We start from the raw sequence: 23,896 nt of genomic DNA, 5'->3' as shown, positions 1-23,896 counted from the left end.
GAAAGCCTTTTACATATAAAACCAATTTGGGTGCCGGAGAGTGCAATATCTAAGCGGGAGGTCGAACTGTCGTCCAGGTTTGCGAATGCTATGCGCATTAACGGAACCAGGTCTTTACATTATTTTCAGCCGACGTCACTTTCTCAACTAAAAGTTGCATTCACGTCTTCGTCGAAGACAAGCACTGTTAAAGCTGTTCGACAGCCGGCACCTGCTTGGCCATAAAAGTGATACGGGCTATGTTCAGGCTAATGTATTAAAACGCGGTTGACATAAAATTTTCTTAGCCATGGAAAAAAAAGTCAGGGATACGGCGTTGGAAATCGCCTGTCTTGGTTTGCATACAATAAAAAAGACACAAGCCCCTTCCTGAATAGTTCCTTGGGCTCACTTTGTTGCCAATATGTCTTTGAAGGACGGCTACGCTTCATATATGTACGCTGTTTAGGTGATCCACATACTGATAATTAAAAAAAATAATTTCTTGCGTTTAAAAAATAACACCTTTTTATAACTTCCCACATGCATAGTAGACACGTACGGCTATCTAATGATGTAATGCATATATTTTTAGGCCGACCACCAAGGCCCCTTTTTTTACCTTGAATATGGAGCTTTTTGCAAAAAAATGGAATTTTAAAATGTTTTTTCATGCGAACGGCTAAAGCTTCGATACTTTAAATATTTTTTAGCTGTACTATGTTAACTGGGCTACCGGCATATATTCTATGTTTGACTTCCAGGTTTTTCTACGTTCCGAGAAAAAAACTCAAACTGTGCAATTTTACACGCTTTTGCTAGGGCCAGAACCAATCGAAGTATTCGAATATTTATAACATTTGCAATTTTTGCAGTCACATCGCATCTTTGGGTTGCCACAAACGCAATTTGAAGGAGTGGATCACACAGTGTGTCTTTGAGAAAAAATGTTGATTGATGCCGTCTAGCTCAGCTTGGCAGGAAAAACAAAGTGTCGTCAAAGTTCTACACAATTTTTGCAAGGAAAAATAAACATGGAGGATGAGTTTTGAACTCTAACAAACATGTGGAAATTTTTTCAGCTATATCTGTGATGGTCGAAAAAACGCTGGTTGATTTGGCGTGGAATGACCCACGTGTTGTGAGTTATAATCAACGGTGAGTTATTGTAAAGGAGTATAATCTTCCCGTTCGAGTCTGTTCACCAGGCGAGCTATCGGAGCTGGCTTCGCCGGTGGCAACACGAACGAGCTAGGACTGCGATTACGCACGCGATAACCTTTGTCCAAATTAGATCTCCCATGTTGGACTTGGGAAGCTTTAGTGAACGCTACATGTTGGTGCTGCTCTATGTTGAAGTCATTTGCACCTGAGTGGTGGATGGCGTGGGGAAGGAGCTTCTCTACAGTGCGAGTTCTTCTGTTTTGATGCAGACCAAGGTGTACACCTTGCTGATGATTCATGGCTGGCCGGGATCGGTGGTCGAGTTCTTGAAGATCGCCAGACAGCTGGCGACTCCCAAGCAGGGAGTCGCGTTCGAGGTCATTTGCCCCTCCATCCCAGGATACGGGTTCTCCGAGGCACCGCACAGAAAAGGTACAGCGCTCTGTGTCAACACAACAATGCTGCAGGAGCTTCCCCGCCTTTGCTCCTGCGCCAAGTGGTCCGGCAGAGGTCCTTTTTTCGGAGCAGATGCTCAATACGCGTCACTTGCTGCAAAGTTCGCATATGCCAAAACGCTTAGCAGCAACATAAAAAAAACAAATTTAGCACTGAATGGTGTATTTCATACCTTATTTTGTTTCAAATGCTGTAGCTAATCAGCAGTTTTTCTTCCTGTAGCTTAAACGCAAATGAAGCTGTTTTATTGACTTCAGGAACGGCTGTTAGGCGCACATTTCGTCTTCTTAGCGCTGCCTTCATTGACATCGCCTGCAAGTACACTGCGTGAATGGATGTATATCGTGGCGTAAACGCAAAGCCCGTTCCACAGAAGAAAACTGCTTTGAGCAGCGAATATTTGGCGTTTTTGCGGTCGCTTCGCCTAATATGAACAAACCGCTCTCTCGGTTTCACACAAAGCAGCCAACTCTGCGGAAACACGCTAGTGCGCCCATAGAACTCTTGCCCCGCGTGTTTTGCAGTGCAGTCGTCCTCCATCTGCAATGTTATCTACAGAATAACTACTGCAGATGAAGAACGACTTACCGCCGAGATAACCGCCGGAACTTTGCTGCCGAGGTAGCTTAGTGAAGGTCTACTACACAGTTCCCTTCCCGTGAAGGGGGCAAATGGGTTCGAAGCGGCGACCCGTGTGGTATGCAGATACGTGCAGTATGGCTAGATACGTGCGGCCTGCAGCGGGCAGGCCGTATGCCGCCATGTCATCCGAGGACGTACAATTTATGTGAAGCGGAAGTCTGCGGGAAACCTCGATGAAAACCGCTTCCGTGGTAAAATGTTTCAAGTATAAATCAACTTGTAGTCCATTCGCCGCGACATTGGGAGCTGTCGCCGTTTGGTGAACCCTGGCAGAACCACGCTCAGTGTGGATTACCCATCGCGTTGTCCGCTAGCCTTCCTACTTGTTGTGCACCATGGTTGTGCACTATGGCGTGCATCTGCTGGGAAGACTGTTCGGTAGTTTCTTCAAGATTAGCCCAAGTACATGGCTTGCGTCGTCATCTTTGCATTGTAATGTGACCAGTGAATGCTTATATTAATGTCGCGTTGTGTAGTCATCATCTGTAGCTGAATGAGGCGCTGCGTAAGTTATACGCTGGTTGCGACCTCAGAGTTGTGTAATGTATCTCAAGAAATGCAGCTACGCGTAGGGTGAGCACTTGGGCGCTGACCGGGCGCGCATCCGCTGTTAAATGTGCCAAGAGAGAAATAAGAAATTCTGCAATAAACCCCAGGCATCCGTCGCACCCAAGACGAACCACCGTCCGCGCATGGACGGAGCAGTTTTTGAACACCACTTTTGGAAAGATGTTTCAGCGGCAGCTGCTGAAATAATGCAAAGGTAAGGCTCGCTTACTTGTAAGGAAGCAGGGCATTCCAGTTGGCATAACTTCAAGCCGAGCAGACGCGCTTGGTGCGACGGTGCAGACTTTCGAAGGCAGACGATGCTTTGTTGGCCACTGCCTTCCACATGCACAGGGACAGTGTTGGACTTTCACCGATTTGCGATAAGAACCCGCGAAGATAAGAATCTTGCGCTGCCCGCAAATCGGCGATGCCGGTCATGCGCCTTTGAACTATCACATGCCGCGGAACACGACAGTTTGGGGAGGACGGTATACGCGGAGCGTCCATACAGCAATGACGGCGGACGCTAAACAGAGAGGGTTGCACTTGTGGTCACAGTGGTCGTAAGGGACCTGCCAGGGTGCGTGATCTTTAAATGGGCGACTTCGTCGACGTTTGCCTGGTGACACGTCGAACTGGCATGTGCTCCGGGACGAGTTGTTGCTAGCAGGCATCATTCGCCTCATCCAAAGCTTAGAAAGATAGGCGTAACTGTGTCGAGTGGTCAGTCAGCTGTCACAGACACGCAGCCAATGTCTCAGTGATTATGTGCGCTGCGCTGCTCAGCTCAAGGTCGCGGGTTCGACGCCGGCTGCAGCATTTCAATGGGGGCCAGATGCAAAAAAAAAAAAACGCTTGTGAACCGTGCATTTAAGTGCACGTTAAAGAAGCCGACGTTTTAAGATGAATCCGGAGTCCTCCACTACGGCGAGGCCTCATAGTCAGGTCGTGGTTTCGGCACGTAATATGCCAGACTTTCATTTAATATTGATATTTCAGTAAACTTTAGAGCGGTGCAGCTTTTGTCGCTGTTATTATTAGTTTTCTTACAAGTTGTGGCTAGCACAGCGTAGCCTAGTCGCTGTTTGCCACTACACCCGATTTAGTTGACAAAGTTTTCATATTCATAGCACGTTCTAATTATAAAAACGTGAGTAAACACAAAATTTGCAGGTAAAATAAGCTTTACTTGTAATTTGCAAGCCTTCAGTGACACTGGGAAGATTTGTTTATTCTGCAATAGAGGCTGTTTTTTAACATACGCTATCTTCCATTGATCTATAGACCGAAGGTACAGGTGCCGGTCTTGCCGAATGTGCATTAATAAAAGATACACAGAATGAGTGTTAGTATAGCCAAGGCATCTTCGATACAGCCTTGACTCGGGAACCATCACGCCATCTTCATTTTAGCAAAGAGCAGCGGCAACAACCGCTTGGAAGCCAGCGTTTCGCGGACGTCCCGCGACGAGGGCCGCCACTCCTGTAGCGGAACCTAATCGTGAGAGGCTCTGCGCAGGTTTCAATGGCCTCGAGGCAGCCCGTGTGTTCGTCAAGCTTATGGACCGTCTGGGGCGGAAGAAGTTCTACGTGCAGGGAGGAGATTGGGGAGCCATGATTGCGAAGCTCATGGCCACCTACTATCCTGACAGGTAAGCCACTTGGCCGGCTTGTTACGGCGGCCTTCGCATCTTGCAGTTCACGAGTCGGTCGTGACAACACGGGAGACTTGGACGAAAATGGCACGCAACGATAACGGGACACAAAGGAAAATGACACGAAAAAGATCCTTCACATTGGCTGTCTTAAACCGGCACATGCAGTAGGCATAGTCATGCTGCGCGTAGCACGAACGACAGTGGGTTGGGGCAGCAGCTGGAGGAAGAAGGCGCACCCTGCAGCCACACGGATGTCAAAAACATATGAAACTATTGAAATTTGTTCCTGCAAATAACTTATCCGCACACGAGAAACCCACGCCACAAGTTGTCTGCAGCTGTCGATAAATATTTGTGACCGCTGTACACCGAGCCACAAACGGCGCAGGAAAGTCGCGAGAAAATATCTCGAGACCACGTCATGAGCGAGAAATTAGAAATAGCACAGGCGTGGCCACCTGATATTGTCTCAGTCCACTTCCTTGGTCGAACGGTCGGACGCAGGCTGTAATACTTTATTTCAGCCTGCATGCCTAGCCCATACTAAAAACACAAATAATAATTAAACAAAATTATGTTGGCTTCCACGGCTTTCAGACTTTTTCGCTTACGAATGTGCGCTTGTATCGAATGAATGTAGATGTGAATTCCCGAGGTTACGGAAACTCGACTGCGTTAATGTATAAGCTCACTCCGTCGCAGACACAGCTGCGAAAGCGCTGCTTGTCCGCCATGTTGCGGAATCGAAGCGATAAAAAAAATCGATTTTTTTTAATATCGCATCAAGAGATGTAGTTTTAAGAATTGCGTAAATAATTGATCGATACTGCTGCGACGCCCCGCCGCAATAATGCCATTGCAAGCACCAATAACTTGCAAGTTATCGAACGAAATTTAGTTGAGGAACGGACGCACGTGACCGCCCGCATCGCTATACTTCGATATGTCGATAAAAAGCATGTTACCCGGTATGAGTTTCTGCTGGATTTTGAAAAATACAATTCCTCGGCTACTGTATTCAACTTGGTAGTACTTCTTCAAATTTATATATATATATATATATATATATATCTTTTCATACCACCGCTACAATGATACAGGTTAGACATAGTTCCTATACGGACATCGATGCGCGTAGAACAAAGAAAATGGCGTGCTTCTGCTCCATAGGGTATCCTTGAGCGGAGAAGGTGGCTTTGTCCATCACGCGCGCACGCAGACGCAAGAACCATGTACACACTAGCTCATGTTTGCACATTTCCAGAGGTGCTTCTCAGTCCACAAGATGCTTTTACACCCGCCGTGGTTGCTCAGTGGCTATGGTGTTGGGCTGCTGAGCACGAGGTCGCGGGATCGAATCCCGGCCACGGCGGCCGCATTTCGATGGGTGCGAAATGCGAAAACACCCGTGTGCTTAGATTTAGGTGCACGTTAAAGAACCCCAGGTGGTCAAAATTTCCGGAGTCCTCCACTACGGCGTGCCTCATAATCAGAAAGTAGTTTTGGCACGTAAAACCCCAAATATTATTATAAGATGCTTTACACACGCGAGCCTCGAAGGTGCAGCACGCCTTTTCGAGCCGCACACTCAGCAGGGAACAATGCGTGGGAACTGATGGCGTGCCGCTCCGTGCAGAGTTCTGGGCGCGCACATGAACATGATGGACGTGGAGTTGAGCCCGCTGGTGATGCTCAAGCTGCTCGTCGGCTCCTTCTTCCCGTCGCTGGTGCTGGCCGGCGGTGAGCAGCAGCGGGCGGCCGCCTCCGCGCTGCCCCTCTGGCCCAAGGTGATGCAACTGCTGCGGGAGAGCGGCTACATGCACCTGCACGCCACGAAGCCCGACACCATCGGTACGTACGGCTCTGCCCGAAAGTGGAGCTGAGCGCTCTCAGACGGCGTTTCTGCCATCCGTAAAACCGAACCGGAGGGAGGAACCGTTCTACCACAGGTTCAGCCGGTGGTCATTTTTTTTTTCTGAAATTCTGCGAGCGTGCAGGTTGCTGACGACAGTGGACGGCATCGCTTGTGTCAATTCATCGCAGCGTGCGGTGGAGTCGGGTTGCGCGCCACTGTGATCTCATCATGTCCAGCTTTTCTGGACACGTGCCAACTAGCGGCCCAAGCGGCCCCGGCACGAAGCCACCGCGTTCTCAATGGAACGTGCGGGTTTTTCCCGAATAACAAAAGCTGCTGGTCGATTATTGAAAAAGGCAGGTGACAGACATGTTCTGGAAGACAAGCCCCACGAGCCAAATGCAGTGATGACGCTGTGGCAAGCAAGAATTCGCTTCCCAGAGCGGTGAAAGAGTCAGCAATGGAAGCCTATGGAAAGGAAGAAAATTTGTGCTCCATTTTCGAGACGAAAACGCCACCTGTGATAAAACTATGGCGTCTATAGTAAAAGTCGCTGCAGAGTATGTAGTCCGGAGACTCTGCTTTCGATTGATGCCTATCTCGACTCTGTACACATGGCGTAATGCTGTTCCTAAAACCAATTTTTGACACATGGTCGTGCAAGTTCACGTGATATCTATAAAAACCCGAGCGTATCATTTGCGGAAGCGTTGGAAGCCGTGGCTGAGTTGTTTAGTCGCTCGTATCTATCGTTCCTCGTCTCGCTGGTAGCGGTTCGATGCTGTGCTACGTGATACCTTTTTTTAACGCCACGCAGGACTGTGTCCGACAGTCTTCCAGCAGGCGGCCGAAACACAACACTCAAGATTTGGTTTCAGTTTCCGTTTTTTTTTTCAGGAGGGCTCTTCAAATATACTCGTAAAACGTGGATGTCCTAGGTCGCCATTCGTTGGGAGCTCGGTTGAACGGAGGCAAGTAATACACCTTTTGACAGGTTGAGAACGGAGAGTCGACTGGCTTTATTCATGAGTAAAGGCAGGTTTGCCGAGTGGCAGTGGTAGTGCCCATGTCGGACAGCTGCTTTGGCTCGAGCAGGGGGCAACGACCCACACGGCGGGGACAACGACGGTCGCTCCAGTCCTCTCCGTGGGTGGCACTCAGGTCTTGAGCGAAGTTATTGAGGCATACCGCATAAACAATAGAAGTGCTGTGTAGACATGCCTTCAATAGCTCTGCGTGAGAGTGAATTTTCATTTTTGAACCATGTCATAAAATGTTGACAATCTAGGACAAGGATAATTGGAGATCGCAGGGAGAGGCCTTCGTCCTGCCGTGGACATAAAGTATGATGATGATGATGATGATGATGATGATGATCTTTATGAGTTACAGAATGGGTGCCAAGGGAAAGAAAGGGTAGTCGAGGACGGCAGATAATTAGGAAGTACGATGAAATTAGTTCATGCGCAGACCGCTGAGACATTGAAGGTTAAAGCCTGCGCACTCAAGAGACATTCGTTGCATTACTTGTCATTTTCATTCGAATGCATTGTTACTTCGTATTACTTTTCTCCCACCAAAGTTCGGGGTTTTTAACTCTACAATAATAAAGTATACCTTAATTGACTTCGCCTTAATTAGCACCAAAGGTAGTGTGTTTGGCTTGCCACCTTCACGATGTCAATTGGAATCCAACTTGTCCAGCCATATCTCCATGTTGGGTCGTGCGTTCCACTCCTTATGAATTTCAGTGCCCTAATAGTGGACATGGGATTTTTCGCCCCCTGAGCCATTTAAGGCTTTCGCCTTTAAATAGTATAAGATGGCACTTCTGATCTGACTTGTTTGCTGTTTGTAAATTCTCTGAAAATGACGTCTCGATGTGAGGGCACGTGGGTGTTATTAATAGTCTTTAAGTATGTGCGTTCTTTTCAGTAAACTAAGTTGTGAGTCTGCGCATCCTGTATTTTTTTCTTGTGTCTTCGTCGTTTGCGCTGTCCCATCGAACTGTTGAATCAGTACCAGATTGCCCAAATATCGATTCTTCTGCCATATAGCGGCGCCGCCCACGCAGTCCGGGAGTGGTCTCTGAGATGCGTGGTGATGCGTGCGGGCAAATATTGAGAATTAATGGTTCCGTCACCTTGGGCACTCGTGGCGCGGCTAGCTAATAGTGTCGGGCTGGTGTATTTAAGGAAAAAAAAGATGTGTTCTTTCATTGAAAAGCTGCGTGAAAATGTTTTGGTCCACATTTTCAGACTACACTACCTTCGAGATCGGCCCACATTTTTACACTTAACTATATAAGTTTACGGATATTCGCGGGCGCTATAGTTGAAATCGGTTGGCGCAGGACAAGGATAATTGGAGATCGCAGGGAGAGGCTTTCGTCCTGCCGTGGACATATAGTAGGCTGATGATGATGATGATGATGATGATGATCTTTATGAGTTACAGAATGGGTGCCAAGGGAAAGAAAGCGTAGTCGAGGACGGCAGATAATTAGGAAGTATGATGAAATTAGTTCATGCGCAGGGCGCTACTTGAATGAAATCAGCTAGCGCAAAGCAGGGGTAATATCGCTCGGAAAGGCCTTCGTCCGGCAGTGAACATCAAATGATAACTTGGCTGATGATAATAAGCCCACATTTTTGGTCAGACAGACGCACGTGCGAACAAGAAAGTTGTTTAATATCCTAAGAATGGTAATCCTAGCAAAAGAAAATCAACGCCTAAACACTCCGTACAGACGGTTAACCAGCGAAGCTGGAATGTGCGGCCCCGGTGTTTATCTCTGGGTTAATCCCGACGGTTCATTGAACGACAGCTTGGTAGGTTGCCGGATTCCCGGTATGCAGTTGCTGCTTGCGCTCGGCTGCTCGAGCCTGTCCTTGTGCCCGGGCTGCAGCATCGGCACGGCGTAGAGGAGCTCGTTCCCGGCTCTGCTCGATGCCTTGCTGATCAAAAGGTGCCTGTTCCTCAGGAGTACGTATGACGCGTGGCCTACCCATTTGGGAGCCTGAGAGAAACTGCTGCGCGCGCGCGCTTGGCTGCGACGGAGAGCAACGACGCCACTTCTGGAGCAGCCAATCGCGCGCCTCTCTTTCCTTTTTTTCTTCGCGCATGCGCATGGGGTTGCGCCGGAGGAATTTTGAGCGTACAGGCGACAGACGGAAAAACATAAATTATCGGGTTTTACGTGCCAAAACCACTTTGATTATGAGGCACGCCGTATATAGTGTAGGACTCCGGAAATTTCGCCCCCCTGGGGTTCTTTAACGTGCACCTAAGTACACGGGTGTTTTCGCATTTTGCGCCCATCGAAATGCGGCCGCCGTGGCCGGTATTCGATCCCGCGACCTCGTGCTCAGCAGCCTAACACCATAGCCACTGAGCAACCACGGCGGGTGCGACAGACGGATGGGTGGACGAATCGGCGATAGCCGTATACAGCTTCGCTGTAAAAACGCGACTACGTATATCCGCACCGCGGTCGCAGCGGTCTATAGGGGGGTCACACATAAGCAGGCAGAACTGCCGCCTAAAATGTGTCAAGCCGGTGATGCAAACGCTGGCAGCACCATTTACGCCAGCGACCTGCTTACCTCACGGTGATTCAAGACAGCGATAAGCAGACCATGCAGCACGCTAGGCTAAATGAGCTGTACATTTATATTAGGAACGTTGTACCGCTATCGTGGCGCACAAGTGGGCACGTCACGTGCGTTTTGTAAAATAATTACCTTTTTCACACCAATCGTAACAGTTTAGCAACTTTGATTCACCAGTACACTTAAAGGAATTTGTACCACATTTTTCACACTTGTGAGTTACGTCACTCGCTGCGTCACTCGCCCCTAACCGTGGGAGCGACAGCAGTTTCTCGCATCAGATGCCTCGACAAGCTGACCCGTCGTCCTCGATGTCCTCTTCCCCGGCCTCAGCGCATCGAGGCACCCTGATTCGATCGTGCAGCTGAATGCCAACATTTGCGAGGCGAGTTCGGCCGTGCTATATCCTGATCACGTGGGATCGCTACACCAGTACGCAAGATATCGCAGCATGCCGCGCCTGTTGATTTGCTGCCCAATACTTTCGTGTAGTTTGCCTGGTCGAAATCTGGAATGACGTAAGAATGGGCAAAAGTTGTATCTCCTACAGTCAAGGCTTTTTCCAGTCGCCGCTTTCGCTTTGTAGCAGCTTCAGTGATGGTTTCGGGGGGCAAACGCGAGATATTCCACCTATCCCATTACGGAGGACCAAACTTGCGTCCACGTAGCCATGCTACGCAGCGGACACGGTGTATGCATGTGAGCACGCCATGTGCAGGTCAGAACTACATAGCGAACTCAATGAGGGATGCAACAGAGCGCTTGTGGCCCACTAATCATCTACGGGCGTCGTGTGCTCGAACACGTGTACATCCTTCACGATGGCGGCGGGAGCTGGATGTTGGTATTATGGAAAATGTCTATTGAAGAGATCGACCGTCAATCACATGATGTGTCAACTGCTCCTGAAAGCGCGTTAACTAACTTGAGAAATTCGGAGCACGCCGCTCTGGAATGGCAGCCCTAATAGGGCGAGCACCGAGCTAAGAACTATAAAACCAGAATAATGAAGTCGACGCCCCGTGTTCTGGCGTATGGAACAACTGTCTGTAATTCCACAGCTTCATTTCTTGAGGATGTCTAGTGTTCGTTGACGCGAGAGCCAGGCATGGCCAAAGAGTGCCAGATTCACTTCCTGACAAAAAAAAAAAAAAAGGTATGCGAGGAAGCTTGCAAATGAGGGCTGCTACTGGCCATACAACCTGGCCCGTTTAACTCCGCCTGTGTATATGCAGTTTACAGTCTGTAGCCTACGTAGTGTCGCTGTTAGCGCCTATGTATCAATTGTTCAATTGATGGGCTGCACTTTGTGCAGTAAAGACACTTGGTGTTGCTAATTTGGGTGGAAGCGGCATAGCATATAGAAATGGCGCATAGCCAAAGTAATGTTCCTTGACGCCTTGTGGGAAGCTACTCCAGTCGAGTTTCGTCGGGGTACAAGCCTCCCATTCTGTATGGCGGCGTAGGTCTGGCCCTGCTCAACTGCCCGGCCGGTCTGGCGGCCTACATCTTGGAGAAGTTCTCTACGTGGACGTTCGGCAAGAACGTGGACCGCGAGGACGGCGGACTCACCGAGAAGTACACGTACGACGAACTGCTGTCCAACGTGATGTTGTACTGGCTCACGGACAGCATTGGGTCCAGCGCGCGCTTCTACAAGGAGAACTTCGCCAGCGGTATGACCCGGCCCACCAGGTGAGTGGGCCTTTTGATTATCCGTTCGGGCCGCCAGCCGGCAGGCGGCGGACTTCCCGAATGCTGACGGGCGTTCGTTTTTCTCGGGCAGCGCCCGGAGCTCTGCCCGCCGATCCGAGCGTTGCCGGAATCGGGTTCGTTTTTTCTCCTCCGGGAGCTGCAGGAACGCTTTTGCTCCGGTAGACGACGAGCTTCTTTCAAGCGCTAGAGTAGCTCGTGAAATCGGCGGTGCCTTTCTGAAGCCGCGAAGCAAGCGAACGAGGCCAAGGCTCTTGTGTGGTGGCTCCGTTGTGTCTGCAAATTTCGTCGACGCATTTAATTAGCGCTAAGGGCAACCAGAACGCAGAAATTTTAGGATTAAAATCGTTAAGCATCCTTCAGACTCTTTAATAACATTTGGAACAGAAAGTCTAACACGCCTATGCCTCAAATGGCGCTGCTGAAATGTTTGCTATTAATGGATAACGAAAAAAGTTAGGATGAACCAACCGTGCATGCTGTTCAAGAATACGTTGAGAATGCATTGGGATGTGGTTATTTGCGGCACCATATTGCACGGCGCTCCCCCTTACGCCGTGCCGTACGCGCAAGCCAACCGCTACTTCGAGCGCCACTACCTGAAACAACGTGTTCGGAGCCCCGAACAGCGCCTGTCATCGCCTCGGGTCGCAGACGCTGCGACGTCAACGATGGCGTCTGCAAGCGCTAGCTGTCACGAAGGAAGAACGCCCTCCTTACCATTGTGCCACCATGCGGCACTGACCGCCAGCGGTAGGCTTTATCTTGAAAGCGGTCTGCTTTGGGAATACAGTCTAGGCGGGCCGACGGCTCTGCGTGCGCTGTGCTCTCGCCGCTCAGTTTGCGTTCAAGTGATAGCACGAAGCTAACTTCGCTGGTGCTGGTGAAAACATTTACTAAATATTGAGCCCTAAATTACACATTAACTTTGGGAAAACACGGGGAATGCGGGAGATGGAAATTCAAGACGATGGAGCAAAACGAGAAGAAGGTGAAAGCCGGAGCCAACGTTTCGACAAGTTTACTTGTATTCTTCAAGGCGACGTATCCTTTCCTCGCCACAGCATATATAGGTGGGGTTCTTCTAAAGGGGAGAGGGTGTGAGGCGGGTCGGTGCGGCAACGAGCGAAGGTGTTTTAGCGCGTCGAATTGAGAATAAAGGAACGCTATCCCGTCTGTCTACGAAGAAAGATGAAGGAACAAGGTGAGCGCCCTGTGCTTTCCTTGTCACACGTAGCACTAATCGGAGAGACTGTGGCGAGGGTAGCATACGTCGCCTTGAAGAAGTCCACCTGTCCGCCTTGTTCTCATTTTGCTCATCACATTACCTTCGGGGTGGCCGGCAGCCTGTTGCGTGCGGCGACCTGCTGCGCCCAGCTGGTCAGCCGCCTCTGGCTGCGGCGATTCCTCACGCCAGCGTCTCGACAGCGAGTGACCGCGGTCATCGACTGCGAAGCGTTTGCCTGGGCGCGCGGACACTACGCTTCTAGTTGGCAAGCGCATGTTTACAAGGGGACCTTCTACTCCGGCGGCGTGTGGCGCGGTTGCGCGAGCCCGATCAGGATTGCGATCTGTGATGCGGACCGCGCACCGAGGGCCGACAGCGTCGCCTTGCGCGTCGCCCGCGTTCAACAAGTGCGCTGTAACTTTTTCTTCTTTCGCGTCGTGTGCTCGTCAGTTGTTGAAGCTGCGTGCTAGCTTCCGATACCTTTGCGGTCTCATTGGCTTACAGTTTTCGCGGCTGCGGCACGTTTCCAGTCTCGTCGTCACTGTCCTGCTCTGTCGTACTTGGCGCCACAGAATGTTCTTGTTAATGGGGTGGAAACGGAAGTTCGTCCGCTTATAAGGAACGGCTGCCTAGTGGTTCACGATGGTAACCACGTCTGTGTTACCGAAGGTAAGATATTTCGGTGTCGTGCGAGCGACATTTGTTCGTGGTTCACGTGTCGTTTGTGATTTCCTGCAGGAGGGAAACGCCTCACTTTTGTCGAAGGAGGTTGCGGTGGAGGTACTTCGGTCACCACAGATGTTGACAAAAGTAATGGCAGGCAATTGGCGCCATCACAGGAAGCGACCCACGCAGCAAACAAAGTGGCCGATAGACAGCTGTGGCCGCGCCAAAGAGTTCTTTTCTTTTTAAGATGAAGTAAAGAAACGTTTCGAGCAGGGCAAGAAAAACAAACTTAAGTCAGAGAGTGAAGAGTGGAAGGAACTGGCAGTTTCAATAAACGCGGAGTTTGGGTTATATCTGACAGCAAACCAGCTGATAAACAAGTTGCGCACGCTGAATAGTGCGTATTTGAAAGTGAAAACTTACAATAATCGTTCAGGAAATGAACGCAAAGTAATTGATTTTGAGGAGTACGTTCTAAATCGCCGTTGAACTCTGAATTCCTTTTCTTCAGTTATTCTTTATCAGTTTGTCGGCATTCACCATCGATTTGATTTATACACTATAACACATATACTGTTTGTGTTACTGCGTAGGGTGTTTGCAAACACTGGTGCAGTATTTGTTAACACTTCCGCGCGTTATATCACTGTCAACCAGCTCGAAAAATCTAGCTGAGCCGGTTATACGAGGTTATTTTACGATGTGTGTGAATTTAAGGTGCTTATATACACTTGTACAAAGTTATTTTTCATACGCATGCAGTCGTGCTTAGGAATGTAGATGTAATTTTGAGGTTTGATGGGGAATTAGCATGGTGCGGTGTACGGTGTATTATGTAGCATGCAGTCCACATGCGACATAATGGTGTGATAAAATATGTCATACACGGGATATTGTCGTTCACTTTTCATGTTTATAATCGTCAGGGAGCTCAGCGATATGGAAAAAAATGAAACATTGTGTCAACCCATCGTACGTGCTGGAGTCTGGCGTTGTAAAAAGAAGCAATGAGACAGTCTTAATGGTTGGACGGGCATACCGAGGGCATGCATGCTCAACTGATCAATGTAGTAGTGTTCAATGCAGTATTTTTTTACACATATGCTATTCGAAGAATCAGTTGCAAAATGCCAGTGAATAGAGGCACAGTGGCAGATCTGGCTGGATACCCAAAAATGAAAGAAAATGTCAGCTCATAACATCTAATTCTTTTTATCTGCACAAGGATAGGTCGAAATTGCTTCCATATATTTATATTTAGATACGTATTTCCTTATTAAATGCATTCCACAATCAGTGCTCATTCCAGCATGAGAACCGATTGTTGGAATTAACAAGCGTTTAGGCATGCCACTTTTACCACTAGTAAACCAGTAAAAAAAATCCTCATCGGTGTTTCACGCTTCCTGCCTGCAATATCTGTAAGTATGGAGACACGTGCTATATCTATGGGTAATAAATTATGAATTATGGGCCAGGAAAAGGTTCACGACACGCTCGGTCACTTCGTCGCGTTTCTCTTCAATAGCCTCGCATGCGTGTAACATTTCGATTACTGATTGAACCAGCACGACAATCTCGTCCTCCGAAGCCGCCATCTTATGCGAGCAAACGACGGAGCAGGCGACAAGCGAACGGCGCCGTCGGCACCATGGAGGGAGGAAAAATAAGGAGGGAGAAATACGTCACGCAGCCAGGCTTGGCAAGCGAACACTGCGTGAAGACACAGTGATGGCCCAACACGTGACCTCCTGCTTCGAGATCGCGGAGCAAGAATCGGGATTTGCCGAGACGTTTGGCTCCCAGTAGCTATGCCAGAAGTTGTTATTCGGTGCGCGCTTGTTCAGCTGCCTTGCCGTGGTTCTGCCTGCAGAGTGGGAACACTAAACCAGGGCCTGGAGGCGCTGACTAAAACCAACCGCGCACATTTACGTGTGATGACGTGTTGGGCCACCAGGTTGGCTTCAATCGCGTTGCGGTAGGCTCCCTCCTATCGTTTTCCTTCCTCCATGTTCGGCACGGTAGCGCCAGCTGCCGGCTGCTCGGTTTTGCGAGGCTGCCCGAGACTTGCCGGAGACTTTTGCTCCACGTGACCACAATGCCAGCGTGACGACATGTCTTGTCAGAGAACTGCCGTCTGGCTGCCAGAGCAGCGAAAATCGAAGAGGGCCAATGATTGTGACACTCCGGGGCTTCGAGTTGGGGTAGAAAGCGCTCGAATGTTGCGCGATATATATATATATATATATATATATATATATATAAACCCGTAAAACCGCATAATTTATATTTTAAAATTGTTAGCTACCAAAGCAAAGCTTGTTAACAAAAGCAGGTTAATCTGGTCACTGTGCACTGAAATCAATATATATATATATATATATATATAACTGCAAAGCAGATTAATGTCTCATTTCAAATGATTCTGATTTCAGTGCACAGTGACCAGATTAACCTGCTTTTGTTAACAAGCTTTGCTTTGGTAGCTAACAATTTTAAAATATAAATTATGCGGTTTTACGGGCCAAAACCACGCTCTCATTATTAGGCAAGCAGTAGTGGGGGACTCCCGAGTAACGTTCGACCAACCTGCAGTTCCCTACCGTGCCCCCAATGCACGGGACACGGGCATTTCGCACGCATCCAAATGCGGTCGCCGCGGCCGGTATTTGATCCCGCGACCTCTTGTTTAGCAGCGCAACGCCACAGCCGGTAAGCCACCGGCGGGTATACTTTGGGAGCTCATTTCTAAAGATATAGGAAATGACAAATTGTTTTTTTTTTCGACATCCACGGGAGCAGTTTTACGCGGCTTGCTGTTCTTCAGGCAATCTGTCCTTCTTTCGCCAAGCATTGCCAGTGCAGGCGATATGACGAAGGCAGAGGAGAGTCGTTGAGGCCTTGCGTAGACAGAGCCGGGGTGATTGACGGAGACATTAACGGTTTTAGAGACAATACCGCCATTGTTGTCCTGACTACGTATATTCTGCCGAATATTTATGCCGAATCGGGAACGCACGTAACCTGAGAATGTTTTGCTGTGACGAGTAGAAGTGAACTCACTTTGAATACGCTGTTGCTCGTAAAGGTCTTTTCGTTTACGAAGCGGCCTGTTGAACACGACTCGCCACCCACGTCGTGCGAGCTCCGCTATGAGTTCCTGTGGCAAGCGGCGTCCGCAGCAAACGTGTGGCGCCAACCGCACGCCAATCTTTGTCCAGGGTGCCCGTGACGGTGCCCACGGGATTCTCGGTGTTCCCCGAGGACTTGCTGGCCCTTCCCAAGTCGTTCATCGGCCACGCGTACCACGACGTTGTCACCTTTGTGCAGCACTCGACCGGCGGCCACTTCGCCGCCTTCGAGGTGCCCGAGCTGCTCGAGAAAGACGTGCGCCAGTTCGTGGCTGCGGTGGAGGCGCGCAATGCCTCGGCTCCCGGCCCGTTCCCAGCCTTCGCTTTCGTCGACATCGGGCCGCAGCTGTACCGCGCCGCGGTGACATTCGGCCCGAGCAGCCCCGCCGGAGGACGACGTTTCGAGCCGGCGCCGCCTGTCCGCCGTGAGCCGGCCTCCGTCGAGAGCAGGGTTCGTATTCGCGAATGTTGCTCACGAATTACCCGTTCATTCGAAGTGCGACTGCTTGCACTTGTGACTGATTTCCGGCAATGCTGCTTTCGGCATTTGAGTTATGCGCAAGGAGCTCGAGTGTATTTCAAATAGCGAGGTTGTTCAGCAGGTCGATACGGTAACTCTGCCTTAACTAAGTTGGTAGCGCACTGAAGCAGACACTAAATGCGCATCCACTTACAATGCCCCCCGACAAAGCTACCGCGCAGTCCAATAAGTCGCAGTGTGCGAATACCTTTACGGTAAAGCAGAATTGTTGATGCACTGCGACGCTGCGTCGTAACTCGCCGTCTACGAGAGACGCTGGCGGTCAGGCAGAATGTTTAGCAATAACCACTGAGCCTAGCGACAGGCTTGCTTACATGCTGTTCCTGGTGTAAGGTAAGAAAAATTAGGTTATAGGTATTACTTACCAAACCCGTGACAATATTATCAAACATGCTGTAGAGTGGCACTCTGCGATAAATTCGGACAACCTGGAGTTCTAAAACATGAGCCTAAATCTAAGTGCACGGGCGTTCATGCATTTCACCTCCATCGAAATGCGGCCGGGATTCGGACCCGTGACCTCAGCAGCGGAACGCCATGATGGATCAGGTACGTGATGAGTAATGAAAGAAAGAACGTCTAGGCTCTTCGTACTGCACTTAAAGGGAAGCTGAAACACTTTTCGAAAAAAAAATGAGTTCTCTGCGGCATTCTACAGTTTTGAGTCCCCTGAACACGAATACCTGGTTCAGAAAGGGCGGAAACAAACGCAAGCGGCTGTTTATTCATGAAAACGCGCACCGGCGCCTCAGGCCATCGCGCGAACGCCGCTGTTGCCCGTTATTGGTCGGGGCCGCTGTGACGTCATTGGCGGCAGTCGCCGGTCGGCGCCGCCGTTTCAGAGCGTAGCACGCTGTTCTGTTCTGGCTTCATAACCGAGTTGTAAGCATTATGGAACGCTCTCACTGTCTCGGACAGCTTGTATTTTCGCCTTACATGTTCGAACCGACAGTCGATACAGAAAACGATGGCGGCAACGACGATGTTGAGTGTGCCAACAGCAAAAACGATGTGTGCACCTTCTCGCGCATTGGAAATATCAGCTGGTACGCATGTTTCTTTTTCATGTAGCTGCACGTTGCAATGACAGGAGAAAAAACGCGCTAAAGTGTCACTGGGAACTTGCTGCTGGAAGAATGCAGAAGCACTATACTTCTCATTAGATTGTAAACACGGGTGCAATTCCGCGATGTCAAGCACCTTGCCGCTGCTTGTCTAAAGTTCGGTGGTTTTTTTGCGTGTTGATACACGATCGCGAACATAAGTACCGCGTTTCAAAGCGCGCACATGCAGTGCTGCGAGGTACAGTTATGGAAGTTGCTTATCATACACATCCAGAGATGGCCAGAGGTATTATATGTGCAATATTCATACTATGGTTCGACGACTTTGCGATTGTGGCTCGATCAAGAATCGATATGCGTGCTCCATGCTACTGTTGACATTCACTAGGCAAGCCTTTACTCCATTTCATGCCTCAGGTGCAACGCTGTGGAAGCTACGCACGAAGTCCGGTCACCAAAATTTATTACTGCGCGCGTTTCCTTCTATGCTTCTCAGCGTGCCAGCGGCGTTTGCTCGCGCGAGCATGCATGTGGAGCTGCCGCGACGGGCTGCAATTAAAAAATGCCGAAAAGAAAATTGATTTAGAAGAACGTGTTAGCAGCCGTATAAGTACACGGATTGTTTCTATGGGTAAATTCTTTTTTTTTCATTCATATTCATATATTTCATATTCATTCGTATTTTTTTCATTTCATTCATTTTTCATTCATTTCATTTTTTTTTTCATTTCATATATGGAAAATTTTCTCAAAAATTGGGTCAAGAAACACCGAACTTTTTCTAAGTGCGAACGCAGCCACTGCAAGAAGTATCTCAAGCCTCCACAGCGTTGCACCTGATGTATGAAACGGAGTGTAGCAACGCTAGCAACAACGCGTTTTCCGCATTTGTCGTAAGGCTATCGGGCTATCGCGGAAATAGTCCGAGCACAGCACAGTTGATTTCGTCGGCACGAACTTATCTCTCCTCACCGCATGGATCCACTGCGCTGCAAGCTTCTTGTCCTTCGGGAACCTGTGAAACACCACATCGTCTCGCCCGCCTGTGTTCGCGCAGCCGAATGCTGCACAGAACGAGGGCATGTTGGGTGCCCTTAGCTGTAGGCACTCACGCAGCACAGAAGGAAAGAACAGTTTACGAAAATCGCAAAAGAAAACAAACGTGAGCGGCGGCGGCGGCAGTTCTCTCGTAGCATCGTTCAGTAAAGCGCAGGACGGAAAGAGGCATGCCAGCACATGCCAGCACGCCGGTCTGGCAGCTCGGTCCCCGCGAATGACGTCACTCTCGCCGGTTCTCTCCTCTGGCAACCACCTCACCCGGCGCTCCGCGAAGCGATGGGGGCGTGTCCGCGGGGGTAATTTAGAAAGTGATTTCCGCCCCCTTATATTAACAAAACGAAGAAAAAAATTTCGGTACCGTAAATTATTGGGTCTGTTCTTCCAAATCCCAGCAATTGATGGAAATTGAAAGCCGTTTCAGCTTCCCTTTAAGCCAGAGATCATGGGAGATGTCAAATAATCTTTTTTGGTGTCTGTACTAACCGTCCCGAATTCAACAGGACTGTTTTCAGTAAGTGCCCCGAGTGCAGATTTGACACAGTTGGGGACGCATAAATGTCGCGATTTAAGTTTTTTCCAGTGATTAACAACCAATAAACCACATTTTATCTTAATAATGCCTGACAGCTCGGTCGCACATTTTTCTCTTTCATCTTGTGTTGCAGTGTTATAAATGAGAAGGCGGTTTCGCTTTTCGTTGTGTTTCTAGTTGTGCTGAAAACGCTTAGCCTTCCTTTGGCAAATGCGGGTGAATCCCTATTATGATTCTAATTACGATTCGAGTGGATGCCAATTTTTCGCTTTCGTAAGCGTCCCTCCATATGTATTGGAAGTGATGCTAGCCGGAGAACTACGGCAGCTTTCTCGCTCTAATTCGCGAACGGTTGGCGTAAAAAAAAAAAAAAACAGGTTGAAAACATGGTCGAGCCTAGAGACTGGCAGCGCCTGGCCCTTCCAGAGTTGGCAGCAGTCAGCGGTGGTTGCCGGCCGGCTACGTTCGTTGTTAGTTCGTACGCAGCACGTTCGAGAGCATTGCAACGCGGCGCGCAAGCGGCCATGTCACGCAACTTTTTAAAAAAATATTTTGCGGGCTTTCGTAGGGCGCAGAAAAACATTACGTAACAAGCAGGAGTTCTGAAGTTGCAGAATTAGGTGTTTGCTAGAGCACTCTACAACTTTCTCATTGAAGTTTTACTATAAAGTTAATAGTGGCTAATTTGAATTATTAACTTCGACTAATTATAGAATTGAGCAGAATATCAAAATAGTATAACTTCATCAGAACGGCAAGCTGGGTCTGTTGGTTGGGATTCATGATAAGGGTTGTAACAGCGCATCCAAGACAAGGACAACAGAAGGAATAAAACGACAGCGCTGTGTCGTCGTTTTATTCCTTCTGTTGTCCTTGTCTCGGGTGCGCTGTTACAAGCCTTAGCATGAATAGTATAACTTGCGCCATACAATAGCGAAGCACACGCACTTGGTCGTGCCCCCTAGGGCGCTTCGGCATATTTTTAAACCTTATCCAAAGTTAGGGGGGTCATTCTGCTTACTCTCCTTGTGTATCGCTGTCGCGAAATCGATCCCCGTGGGCGACACCACACAACCACCACGGGCAAGAATTTAGAATGCAGCGCCGTCAGAACGATGCCTGACGCCGCTGAAACATTTGCGCAGCCTCCACCGCCCGCTCGGAACGAAGGCAGCGGAGTCCGAAATTGGTGCGCGTCATCGTGTATTCGGTGATGAGTACATATTTAGATTAGTGCTACGTGCGTACGTGTATGCATTGCGCATGTGGTGTGATAGCAGAAAAAAAAAGCACAGATAAAGCGGTGCGGCCGTTGTGTTTGAAGTGATACATGGACGGTTTTGTAGAATAAAACAAAAACAAATGAAAGGCGCAAATTGTGTTGCAGCAGGAACCACCACCGCCAGCTCAAGTCAAGCAAACGACCGCTGCCAAGCCTTCGCAGCAGGCGAAGGAAGCGAGCGCAACTCCTGCCAAGCCTCCCGCAGTGCAGAAACCCAAGGCGTCGGGTGGACCCAAGGGTGCCGAGTCCAACGCAAGGCCGGCTCAACAGAGGCGTGACCCAACGCCCTCCACTGTCACCGGAGGCAGAAAAACTGCTCGCTGAGTCGCAGCGCGCCGGACCAAGGCGAAGAGCATAACCAAGCTGATTGAGTTAGGGATTAACGTTTCTTTTTTCATTTGTCGTCTACTTGTCGCTATGATCCACAATTTCGCTCGACGCGTAATGACTGCGCATTAAAGGGATGCTAAAGACTTGAGTTGCTTAGCTAAATTATCGAGGTAGGCTTGCTTGGTAAATGATGCTTTCGAACTACCGAAAATGTCACTCTTACCGCCACGATAGGATTGTAAGACAGAACGGGTGATCGCAGCACCTAGCGTTTCCGCTCGTGGCGTCATGGATTTTCACGCCATACCCTCGTTAATGTCGCGTCGCATTGCAAGGGAGCCGATCAGTCAAGAAGTTTGGGCAACTTTTACGAGCGCGAATCGCAGCGTTAGATTGACGTGCGGCATTGTGGTTTGTACACGAAATAATAAAAAATCAAGAAACGGATGCTTGTGCTTTTTTTTTTCTGCCGTATCTAATCAACACTTTCTGGCGAATCACTTATGAAAAGCGAGAACAATATATACATTACCCTTCTAAACTGATTTGACTTCTTTCTACATCTCCCCCTTTATTCGCATTCCAGCGTTAAATGAGAGACGGTGAAGAGCGCTTTGTGGAGTCCGTCAGTTCATTGTTTGATTCTCGATGCTCACGCCAGCGCGTTATTCATGCAGATATTCTTAGAAGCATATAACGCAGCTCAGCTCAATCCTAAATTATTGTCAGGGAAAAGATAAAAAAAAAACTCTGGCTTAGAATTATTGGGTAATACTGAGTAATACTTGTTGGGGGGCTAGTTGTTGCATGTTTCCAGAAGAGGGTTGTAGTTATAATAATAAATGAGATGCTAACAGCAGGTAGATGTCATTTACCATGTTTCATGCATCCACTACAAGAATTTTGTAGCTGTAAGTGTAAAATTTTGAGCGTATCTTATATTTATTTTTCGGCGCTACAACCCTCTTCTGGAAATAGAAAATTGGGGCTTGTATCACGTAAGTATTCCTGCGCTCGCTTTTATTCCTTTGTCATCCAGCTTTCAAGGTCGGCCTTTCACGGGAGCTTAGCGCCACTCGGGCCACTGACGAAGGGCGAAAAGGAATAGCAGCGGAATAATATCGTTACAGGAATAGAGCCTTATCTAGACTCTGCTTCTGGCGACTGCCTAATTTTGCAGTGGTACGTACTCGAGTGCGAAATCGGCAAGCATGGCAGTGGAACTTCAAATTCAAATTCTTTATGTATCCTTGAAAACACAATAAAAGTGTGTCCAGTACTGTTTGGACCCGTAGCCGTAGGTTAGTTATGGGTCCAAGAAATGAAATTCTATAATGCAGACACTTCGTCACATGCATAATAAAAACTTGGAAAAGTGAAGGGGGTGATATATACATAACACAAATGACAAAAAGAAAGCATAACAAGAAACAGTTGCTTCGATTCAAGAACATCGTGCATGTTATATTTTAGTAATAAATGAGATGCTAACAGCAAATAGATGTCTTTTAACATGTTTAATGCATGCGCTGAAAGAATTTTTTAGCTGTAAGTGCAAAATTTTGAGCGTATTTTATTTCTTGTGGAAGAGTGTTCTATATCTGAAAACCAATGAAAAAGAGCCGTCGTTCTCGTACGTTGTCCGTGGGAGGTAGATTAAAGTTGCCTAATAATACATTTCTGGTAGTACGCGATGATGTATGGAAGAGGGACATATGGAAAGGGCGGTTGTTTCTTACGATACTGTTTACGACAGTTGCTGTTTTTAGGAGGCGTAGTGAATCGAAGGATAATATCCGTAGATCGTGGAATAACGGGTTGCTGGGGTGATCCTGCTAAGATTGCGTTATGATTCGTAATGATCGTTTCTGCAATTTTCTGATTGGCTGGAGATAAACATTGTAGGTCCATCCCCATGATTCCAGACAGTATGAGAGATAACTGTGGATAAACGAGAAATACAAAATACGTAATGTACTTGTGTAAAAAAAGTCACGTGCTTGAAGCAGTTTATAGCACACCGATGCCACCTTCGCCCCAACTGCTAATAAATGATCTTGCCAGTGCAGGTTTCTATCAAAGATTACTCCAAGATATTGAAAACACGGAGTATATTCTAGTAGAGAGTTGTCAATACTAATGTTTACAGAGTTGGCATCTACTTGTTTTCTGCGGGAGTGAAATATAGTATATTTTGTTTTCTTGACATTTACAGTAAGCTTGTTGGCTGAAAACCATTTAGAGACGTTTGCCAAATCTACGTTTGCTTTGGACGGTATTTCCTCGATGCTATTTCCTGTAATTATTATAGCAGTGTCGTCTGCATACATCAGCATTTCTCCGAGTTTTAAGACACGTGGAAGGTCGGAAACGTATACAGAAAAAAGCATGGGTCCAAAAACAGACCCTTGGGGCACGCCTGCATGAATACGTTGTG

At 48.4% G+C, this 23,896-nt stretch overlaps 1 protein-coding gene across 2 annotated transcripts in view; it reads left to right on the top strand.

The window, feature by feature from the left end:
* LOC142584682 (epoxide hydrolase 1-like) overlaps positions 1–21,906 on the top strand; it is an 87,708-nt gene extending 65,802 nt beyond the window's left edge. Inside the window, exons 4-9 of one of the 2 annotated variants that reach the window (XM_075694869.1) lie at positions 1,413–1,575; positions 4,309–4,441; positions 6,084–6,298; positions 11,380–11,608; positions 16,742–17,102; positions 21,238–21,906. In XM_075694869.1, coding sequence (XP_075550984.1) covers positions 1,413–1,575; positions 4,309–4,441; positions 6,084–6,298; positions 11,380–11,608; positions 16,742–17,102; positions 21,238–21,453 — 1,317 coding nt within the window. In that variant the 3' untranslated portion in view covers positions 21,454–21,906. Of the gene's footprint in view, positions 1–1,412; positions 1,576–4,308; positions 4,442–6,083; positions 6,299–11,379; positions 11,609–16,741; positions 17,103–21,234 lie in introns of both variants that reach the window. The other variant, XM_075694868.1, reaches the window with a different exon arrangement.
* The last annotated feature ends 1,990 nt before the right edge of the window (positions 21,907–23,896 follow it).

This window comes from Dermacentor variabilis, chromosome 6 (assembly GCF_050947875.1).
Source record: "Dermacentor variabilis isolate Ectoservices chromosome 6, ASM5094787v1, whole genome shotgun sequence".
Taxonomy (NCBI): Eukaryota; Metazoa; Arthropoda; class Arachnida; order Ixodida; family Ixodidae; genus Dermacentor; species Dermacentor variabilis.
Note: the sequence above shows the minus strand (reverse complement) of the source record. Positions and strands in the feature narration are given on the sequence as shown.